Here is a 9,520-nt window from a genome sequence, read left to right as displayed (position 1 = left end):
ACGGGCGCGCGGAGCGGCGCTGACGGCGCTGCGGGCCTCGCAGGGGCAACACGCCAGCAAGCAGATCGCCGCCGACAAGCAGTACAAGGGCATCATCGACTGCGTGGTGCGCATCCCGCGCGAGCAGGGCGTCCTCTCCTTCTGGCGCGGCAACCTGGCCAACGTGATCCGGTACTTCCCCACCCAAGCGCTCAACTTCGCCTTCAAGGACAAGTACAAGCAGATCTTCCTGGGCGGCGTAGACAAGCGCACCCAGTTCTGGCGGTACTTCGCCGGGAACCTGGCGTCCGGCGGTGCTGCCGGCGCTACATCGCTCTGCTTCGTGTACCCCCTCGACTTCGCCAGAACCCGCCTGGCAGCCGACGTGGGCAAAGCCGGGGCCGACCGCGAGTTCAGCGGCCTCGGTGACTGCCTGGTGAAAATCTTCCGCTCGGATGGCCTCAGGGGTCTGTACCAGGGCTTCAACGTGTCTGTCCAGGGCATCATCATCTACAGAGCCGCCTATTTCGGCATCTACGACACTGCGAAGGGTAGGTGGGGTGGCACGGTGCTCCCGTGGAGGTGCCGGCCCGCAGACCTGCCCTGTGCGTGCTGGCAGCTCGCCCCCTGCTCTCACACAGAACCTCTCTCCTGCAGGAATGCTTCCTGATCCAAAGAACACCCACATCGTGGTCAGCTGGATGATTGCTCAGACGGTCACTGCGGTCGCCGGTTTGACCTCCTATCCCTTTGATACAGTTCGGCGCCGCATGATGATGCAGTCCGGCCGTAAAGGAAGTAAGTCGCTCCTTCCCTCCTTGTGTTAGGAGCTGGTGGGCATCCCTGAATCAAGATGTGGCAGCGGGTCTGAGCTGGGGGCAAGAGTGTGCTGCCTTCCACCAAGGCCTTTAAATGCCGCCTTCTCCTGTAAGCTGCGGGATACGAGGGGACTACAGAAGCAGATGTCAGGTAGGGGGCAAACGATTGGTATCTGAGGCATCCCTCTAAGGGGAACATGCAAGTTGGGTTTGTTCAGTAGGTAGGAATGGCAGAGCTTGCCCGAGGGTGCAAGCAGACTCGTGTCTCTGGGCTAAGAAGGGATGTCCCTCATTGCAGGCACAGCCTGGCTGACTGTGCAGTAGCTTTTGGGTCCGGAAGTGTTGGAGTCTAGCAAATATTAGCTGCTTTCTGCTCAAACTGGTCCATCCAGCCTCTCCTGAGGGTAACACAGGCCTGGGCGATTTCATCCTCTAAAAGTAAGCCAAGAAATGAATACTTGAGGTTGTAAAACTGCCAGATACGTTAGGTTGGTTCTGACCTGGATTTTGGGGGTCGTAGGCACCAGGTTTCTAACAGTGTCTGTTCCCACAGCTGACATAATGTACACTGGCACTATTGACTGCTGGCGGAAGATCGCCCGGGACGAGGGCTCCAAGGCGTTTTTCAAAGGTGCCTGGTCCAATGTACTCCGAGGAATGGGTGGTGCTTTTGTCTTAGTTCTATATGATGAAATTAAGAAGTACACATAAGTTATTTCTTGTTCTGAACTGGCATGTTGTAATATGTTATCTATGACCATTCATGGACTTGTATGAAAACTGTCTAGTTACTAACAGTAACGGATGATATTTATACAGGTTGGCATGGGGTAGGGACAACCTCCTGCCCCATCTTTATCAAATCATTCCCACTGCTGGGACTCAAACATGGTTTCTATTTCAGTCACTCCTGTTTAAAGAGTACGAAGAAATAAAAATCTGACGCCAGCTTTCCTCGTCTCGTGGTTGTTCTCATAGCAGCTGCAGTGTGAGGGGCCAGGGCCCTCTGTGCAGTGATTGTAGAAGGGGAAGACGAAGCCCTCCCTGCATGACTCACTGGCTGTGGGCTGCAGTACGTGAATGCAGTGCAGCCTGCTGAGAAAGTGTTTCTTTCCTGGTGGAGGTCAGCAGCGGTGCTGGTAGTAACTAAGGGGCATGCAGTAGCTTTGTGCCACCTGTCCTGCTTTGGGGCTGTCTGCCATTTGGGGCTGATGAAAGCTCTTTTTTGAAAATGCCAAAAGCCAGAACCTTTTCCTGCAAAGCGCCAACTGTCCCAACTGGACTAAACATCTGGGAGACCAGAGGAATGTATTAAGGAGTATCCACAGCAGTCTGGAAGAGCAGAGCCAGCATCACGTGTTCTAGCTTAGAAACTGAACTCCCTACTTGGACATGTTAAAACCCAGCCAGAGAAAATAAGTGTGGGTAATTGCTGTTCTTTCTGCAAAGCCCCCGGCTAGACTTGTCCTTGCATGGAGGTGTTGTGCTGCTGGGTTGAAGAAAGACAATGTCTGTGTACCTGCTGGGCCTGCCCGGGTGGGAGCCAGCTCTGCCGGCCCATTGCCTGCTTGCCATCTGAAAGCTAAGCTACTCCCAGTCTCAAATTTGGTGGAAATTCCTTTGTGCTGATGGGGCAATTTGGGAAAACACAGCGAGACTAGGGAATGTGTGGGGCTTGGCTTTTGCCCAGACTTCTTGGGGGACTGCAAGCCACCAGAACATAGCTGTCAGCTCAGTGTGAGCTGACCATGCTGCCTCTGCTCTTTGCTCCTCTGGCTGCTCAGACCTGCTCGAAGCGGTTGATCCCAATCATCAAAATGGATCTCAGCCACTGTCTGAGGCAGGTAAACACGTTTGTATGGCAAAGGGCAGTAGTTTTTTTGTTGCTGAAATAGTTAGGGCTGCTGCGCACAAGTGCCAGCATTCCCGCTGGCCCAGCATGGTTGGTGTGGTGCTGGGGGTGTGAGGATGGTGGCACTGGTTGATGCAGGGCTCTGCGTGCCAGTGGAGATGCAGGTCTGCAAGAGCCTTGCCTGCTGCTTTTCAGCTGTCCTTGAGCTCCTGAGGTGGAAACGAAAAGGGCTGAGCTTTCCTGTAAGCTGTGCCACCTGCTGCAGGCACTGCTGGGCCCTGGTGGGCTGTGCCTTCCAAAGTGGCCACCAGGCAGCCAAGCTGGGGAGCCCCTTGCTAATTAACAAAGGGCTCGCTGAGGTGATTGCTCTGTGCTGCTGAGCCCCCCTGGATCTTTTGGAACATTTCCTTTCATGGTGGCAGCAGGTGGGCTGAAGCCAGGCCCTGCTTCTATTGCCCACGGGAGCATGTCCCAGGAGGGCTAAGATCCTCGTTCTTGCAGGGATTCTCTTTATAAGCAACATTTTCCTGTGAGAAGTATTGTTCTGCTTCCCCTTTGCTGGTGGCTCGTGGTGGCTGAGCTCCTGCAGGGCTGCTTTCCTCTCAGCCCCTCCGCCGGCAGCTGTAAATCCTGACTGCTGAGCTGTTGACACAGGCAGGCTGCCCACGGGGTAGTGGTAAATATTTGCTAGCAGCTGGGGCAGGTGCTGCATGGCGCAGAGGGCGGGCAGCAGCTTGGCGTGTGGCTTGTCCTGGACAGGGAGAAGGCTTGTCCTGACACAGAAGCGGGGGAAGAAGTGGCTTTAGGTCACACAGAAAATCAATCCCATGGCATCGACCCAAAGCTAGCGTGCTGTGGGCAGAGATGATGAGCAAATCAGGCTTTGGTGCGCGCAGCAACGGCCAGGCCCTGGTGACATAGCGGCAGGGCTGGCCTCGGTGATGGGATGGCTGCCACAGCTGGGCCGGAGGTTGCCAGTGCGGCCCAATGGGTCTCTCAGATAACAATGTCAGAAGCTGAATCTAGCTGGGCTTAGGCTGATCTGCCAGCACTGTTACACAGCCACTCACCTTGTCACCCCAAAAAGAGTTAGTTGCATTTATAAACATCCATTGCAACCGTCCAGGGAGTCACAGCAAGCTGTCTGTGAACTGGCTGCTGTACAGCCCAAGGCAAACTTTAAAAGCCCCAGAACAATTTGCCTCCTTCAGGCTCTGAGGCTGAGCTTTGCATGGTGCCCATAGCTGCCCTTGCACTCACTGCAGCTTGCTCGGCTCACCAGTTACTCTTTTACCTCCTGTGAGAGATGCTGAAGGGCTCTGCCCCTGTTCAGCACGCACCTGGCATGCACTGCCCCAGCCTCCCACAGTGGGCACTGCTGCTGCTCAAAGGCAGCAGTGTGCACGCAGTTTTAAAATGCCAGCTGCTGAGCAAGCTCGAGTGCTGCCTGGCACCCCAGCATGCAGGGTGGTGGCAGGGAGACCCTACATCACTCCTGGGTACAGCTGCAATTAACACCAGCAATTTTGGTTACTGCCTCTGCTCAGTGCTTACAAACTGTGGGGTTTTAATTCACACATTATTAGGAATAAGGCAGCATTACTCCACGCAGAATTATTCCAACACGGCAACTCAGACCATGTTGCTCCTAAGGCTCCAGACAAGTTCTTACAGAAAAGCTCAGCTAAACAATAACAACTACCACCAAAGCAAACCACTGTTACCTACCTACATTTACACAGATATAAAAACTAAGGCTAACTTTCACGGGAGCACAAAATCTGCCCTTTGTCTGATCTCAACACTGCTGCTCACTACTTGGGTGTAAGAAACTTTACAAAATAGCTATTTAGTCTAATAAGGTGCTTTTTGTTTTGAATTGAGGATTTGAACTAAGAGCCCCTGCTTCCTGTTGCTGTTGTCAGATAACATCTTTTAGCTCATTTAGCTCTAAAAATGAAACTTCAGCTTGATTTAAATCATTGTGACCTAGATCGAGTTAGACTCGTTAAGAAATGCATGCTTAATAACGTACCATGTCAGAGTCTCTGTTCTGTAGATGTTCCAGCCACACATTGTGTAACTCCTGTATTAAAAAGATCTAAGAGTTGGTGAGGTTGGCAGAATGCTTATTTCTCTTTTTGAGTCTGTGAGAGAGTCCTGAGCTGAGGGAGGCATAGCTCTCATTACAAAAAGGCAACAAACACCTGATGTGCATGACCTGGTATTTTAAAAGTGAGAAAGAAGGAGTACTTTTGTTGTGCTGCTAACACTGCCTTTAAGGCTTGAGATTTGCAGCGGGAGAAATTGATGACAGTGTTAATAGCTACTCTGGACAATCTGCACTGAGTCGCGTGTTCACCAGGTTTTATTTGTGCCTCATCAAATTGCAGACTTTCCCAGCCCTGCCAGCAGATCCTGTACAGACTTTGGCTGAAGTCCTGTGTTTTGTCACTCCCAGCCTTAACCCTAAATCTGAACTTTACTGAACTGGTGGCTGACTCATAGCCCAAGACTTAAAACCACTGTATTTAACAGGTTCTTAGGAGAGGGTGGCTTTTTTCTTTTCTGTTTTTTCCCTGCTGCTTACCTGGCTTTGGCAGCCCCACTTCCACTGGCAGTTCTCCGCTCCCAACCCTAACCCACACACATCCCAGCTATTGGTCTAGGGAGAACCCAGGGATAACAGTTGGTACCCAAGCCAACAACACACTTGAGCAGTCAGCTCCTGTGTTTCTGGAGGAAGGTGCACAAGTAACACTGGTCTTCAGTGGGCTTTTGTTCTTGAAGCAGGGCCACACTTCATCGATTGTGACAACTGCAGACAATGAAGTTTGCATCCCAGAAGGCTTCACACTGTTCAACACTGATTTTCAAATTTCAAAGCTAGATTCCATCTCTGGCTTCTACTTGGAAAAAAAATTGGATTTATAAAGACATTAAAATACAGTGCTAGCCATAAAGTAAACCTAGTTCCAAAAGAACGGGCAGATGAATTCAGCAGCACTTCGTTTAAGAATGCAATCTTCCTATTGCCCTTTCTCTGGGTCCTGGAAAAACATTTCCTTGGCTGAAGGAGACCAGTTTCACATTCTTTAGGCTTGGGCAGCTCTAACGTTCTGGGTAAAGCTGTACCCTCTCATCCCCTTCCCAATTATTACACATCCGCTGCCTTATGATTGTTCTAGAAATAGACTTCAGATTAGCTGAAGATCAGCAGCGAATAAGGTCAACACTGCTCAACTTAACTTGAATATGTGCTTACTCCACCTGGCATTAAATCAGCACGCAGGCCTCTACCTTCCAGAGCTGACCAAGACATCCCCCATCCAGGCTGCCTGCTCTGGAGCAGCTCTTTCTCACCCTCACATCATATCTTCCCAAGGAAAGAGGTATGCATCCTTAATCTAAGCAGACCTAAGTTTTCCTGTTTAAGGTTATCAAGTCAGATGGAAAACCTATACTGATTATAAAGAATCTTTCGTGAGAACTGTGTGAAATGAAGCATTTTGTATATTGCTTACCTGTTATGTTATCATATGCAGGAGAGTAAGAACATCCCAGGAAAAGTATTTTAGTTCAGATCCATTAAATGGCATTTAATCCCAAGTAACAGTGACACAGGCTAGGGAGTACTGTTATTATATCACATAAGATTTAAAAAAAAAATTATTTCCCAAACAAGTTATTTTATGCACTGATTCTTAACATTGTCTTTGTCCAAGTCTGTAAGTGTCAATGTACTGAAAACAGTTTTCTTCATGTTGTACAGCTCCAACAGCTGGTGAATTCAGAGATGCAAGTGAACTCTGCTTTAAATGATCAGCAGTCACATCAGTACTTTCCAGCAACATATTTATACTCCTGGGAGGTGTAATACTCCAGCAGGTTTTGTTTTCAGCAGTATAAAACAGGGCTGGATTTCACGTTCCCGTAGCCAGGAGTGTAATTCCATACAGCTGCAGTTTTCCAATGTTCAACAGTGGCTAAGAATTAAAGCCATGGCCAAGCATGTACTGGTTACCTGCAACAGCCTGCCTGCTGCCCATACCCCCAAACCTCCTGAGCCATTCCAGCCTGCATTGAAATGGCACACCTCTAAGAATGCTGCATGTTTTGGACACGTTTTAAATTATCCCAATGAACAAAGCTTACTTTTGTAATGATTTTGCTATACAGTTGACTTGTCTAATACATTTATGGGTTCCTTATACGTTTCAAAACCATCAAAATGAAAAGACAAGTACTTGAAAGTGCACTGAACTCTCAAAGGCACCCACTAAAGATTTTCTGGCTGCAACAGCTTGCCATTGTGTAGAGATTCTGTTTCCACAAAGTTTCTAGTGCTATTCCAACTACTGAAATTCGTAGCAGAGTACCAGCTACACCGGAGAGATGGTCATCTTCCAAGCTTGTTGAGTGTTCTTTGCTGACAGACCTGCAATAGTTTCTGGTAGCTTCCATTCGTCTCCAAAGATACAGCAGATGTGGAGTGCTTCATTTGAACTGGTTGTCAATCAGTGTTCCTTTCATCTTGGCTTTCTTGGCTTCCAACTCAGCCTAAGAAAATTGTGAGACAATATCTGAGAACATTTCCTTTCAGTGCTCTAGTGAGTTGTGTCTTTCTTATCCTAATATTGCAAGCTTCTCACACCAGAAACAGGAATAACTCAGTTCTTTACTGACTCCTTCCTCCCTACAGTACAAGGGGACTGCCTTTAAAGTCATAAAATACCCAAGTCTAACTGCGCAGGTGACCATTTCATAGAATCACAGAATGGTTTGGCTTTGTAGGGACCTTTAAGATCATCTAGTTCCAACCCTCCTGCTATAGGCAGGGACACTTCCCACTACAACAGGTTGTTCTCAGCCCCATCCAGCCTGGCCTTGAATGCTTCCAGGGAGGGGGCATCCACGATGCCTCTGGGCAACCTGTTCCAGTGTCTCACTACTCTCATAGTAAAGAACTTCTTCCTAATATCTAGTCTAAATCCACACTCTTCTAGTTTAAAACCACTTTCCCTTGCCCTGCTGCAACCTACCCTTACAAAAAAGTCCCTCCCCAGCTGTCCTGCAGGCCCCCATCCCAAGATGGAAGCTGCACACTTTTCTCCATCTACTACTCTCCTGCCACAGCAGGTAAGATCAGCTGTGATGTTCTTGCTGCTAATTCTTCAGGACACTTTTGTGCTGGTAGCTGAGAGGGCAGATCCTCTGCTGCGGCATTAGCCTGTGCTGACACCTCACGGTAAGGACCTGCTCTGTCAAGTGGGCTTGGCAGCATAGCATTAGAGACTGGCTGAGCTTCAGCATGGTCCCCCCAGTCTGTGTTCCCTGAACAACAGGCTGCGTAAATCTCCCTGCAAAAGCTCTGCTGTCTGCTCTTCAGTTAGTTCTGTAGGTAACTGTTCAATTTTACATTCAATAAATCTGGAACATCTCTATTCAAGCTGTAAAGAAAAAAAGAAGTCTTCCCAAAGCTGCTCGTTACCCATGACGTTACCAGGACCTCTCTACATTCAGACGTGCAAATAGCTTGTGTGTGCAAAGTTAACAGTTCTAATGGACTTGTGTTCATCATTAAAAACAAATCACTCACCAACTCCTGTAGCCTTCTTTTGCTCATTCCTTTGCGTTCCAGCTGTTTCTCAATCACTTTTGCATTCTGTGCATAGGAATCTGCAATCTCCCTCTGAAACACAAATAGCATCGCTTTGCAGTAGCAAACCCTGAAGCATCAACACCTCATCCAAACAGTGAGATAACTGTCAGCTCTGAACATTGGCACGACTGCCACCAAGGCAGACAAAACTCACTGCTTCGATCTCCTCCTCCTCTTCATCGATTGTGGAAACGGTAACAGAACTGAACTTGCCCATGTCTTTGGTCCGTTTGGTCATCATCACCTCGATAAGAAGCAAAGCATTTTGTTAAAACCTGGGAAAAGTCCTGAGATTATGGATTATTTCCTTCTCCAAGGCTTTTAAGGTTTCTTACGCAAGTGACTAAGATTACCTGAACTCAGCTGGTGGCAAAGAAATATCCTCAACAGTTTCTGAAATTACGATGTGATTATCAGAATCAAACTCACTGACACTTCTAGCCAAATTTTGAGAACTACTACACCTATTACTGATCTGACCTATTTACAAATGGAGGCTTTCAGGTGACTAAGTTTCAAAATAAGGCGAAGTCCACATTTCCAAATTTCTTTTGCTTTCTTTGTGCTGGGACTTCCAGATGCAACAAGCTCTGCACTACTAAACTGAAGGCAAAGAGGGAGAAGACCCAGAACTGAGTTACTATTTACAGGTCCATTTCTTTCTTCTTCTTTCCTTAATATGTGACTTTACTTGCACTATGTCAAAAAGCAGAAACAGCCCTTTCACTTCTAGAGCAGAGTACCTTTTTGGGAGGTTCTTGCTTCTGAGTATATATGCTGGTTTTCCCAAAGCCCTGTCCAAACTTGACCACAGCACCATCGACAATGAAAGTCACCGGAGCATTCTTCTGTTGGTGCTGGTAGAAAAGCAGTAATCCACACCTGGAAATAAAAGCACGTCCTGCCATGAGCTACCCCGGGTTCTAGGCTCTTGTAGTCAGCAGACTAGCTAACAGTTACCAAGTTACTCACTCACTTGCCACACTTCTTCCTGAACTGCCGCTCTATGCCTTCGGGCCTGCGGGAGAGAGAAGACGTCACGGCCACGCCGAGCTACCCCGCGGGTCCCGCCGTGCCCGGCCGCTCCGTGCCAACCTGCGCAGGAAGACGGTCTCCTCCTCCTCGGCGTTGCAGAACTTGTGCGCGTGCTTGGCGGCGTCGATCACCCGGGCGCGGTCCCGCGGCCGCATGGGCAGCTTCTCCAGCTGG

At 48.9% G+C, this 9,520-nt stretch overlaps 2 protein-coding genes across 2 annotated transcripts; one reads left to right on the top strand and one right to left on the bottom strand.

The window, feature by feature from the left end:
- Position 1: 1 nt before the first annotated feature.
- SLC25A5 (solute carrier family 25 member 5) lies at positions 2-1,747 on the top strand (the record flags this gene model as incomplete). Its single annotated transcript, XM_010715474.2, has 3 exons — positions 2-530; positions 637-777; positions 1,351-1,747. Coding segments are annotated over 3 exons (828 nt in total), but the record flags the coding sequence as incomplete, so codon positions are not given.
- A 4,474-nt stretch (positions 1,748-6,221) lies between these two features.
- Positions 6,222-9,514, bottom strand: C9HXorf56 (chromosome 9 CXorf56 homolog). The gene is made up of 6 exons (XM_010715469.2): positions 9,407-9,514; positions 9,288-9,329; positions 9,055-9,193; positions 8,466-8,555; positions 8,249-8,341; positions 6,222-7,209 (listed from the first exon to the last, which is right to left on the bottom strand). The coding sequence occupies exons 1-6, from the start codon at positions 9,499-9,501 to the stop codon at positions 7,147-7,149; spliced, it is 522 nt and encodes a 173-aa protein (XP_010713771.2). The 5' UTR covers positions 9,502-9,514; the 3' UTR covers positions 6,222-7,146.
- Positions 9,515-9,520: the final 6 nt, after the last annotated feature.

The sequence above is a fragment of the Meleagris gallopavo genome, chromosome 9, assembly GCF_000146605.3.
Source record: "Meleagris gallopavo isolate NT-WF06-2002-E0010 breed Aviagen turkey brand Nicholas breeding stock chromosome 9, Turkey_5.1, whole genome shotgun sequence".
Classification (NCBI taxonomy): Eukaryota; Metazoa; Chordata; class Aves; order Galliformes; family Phasianidae; genus Meleagris; species Meleagris gallopavo.
The sequence above is the reverse complement of the archived record's forward strand: the minus strand, read 5'-3'. Positions and strand labels throughout refer to the sequence as shown.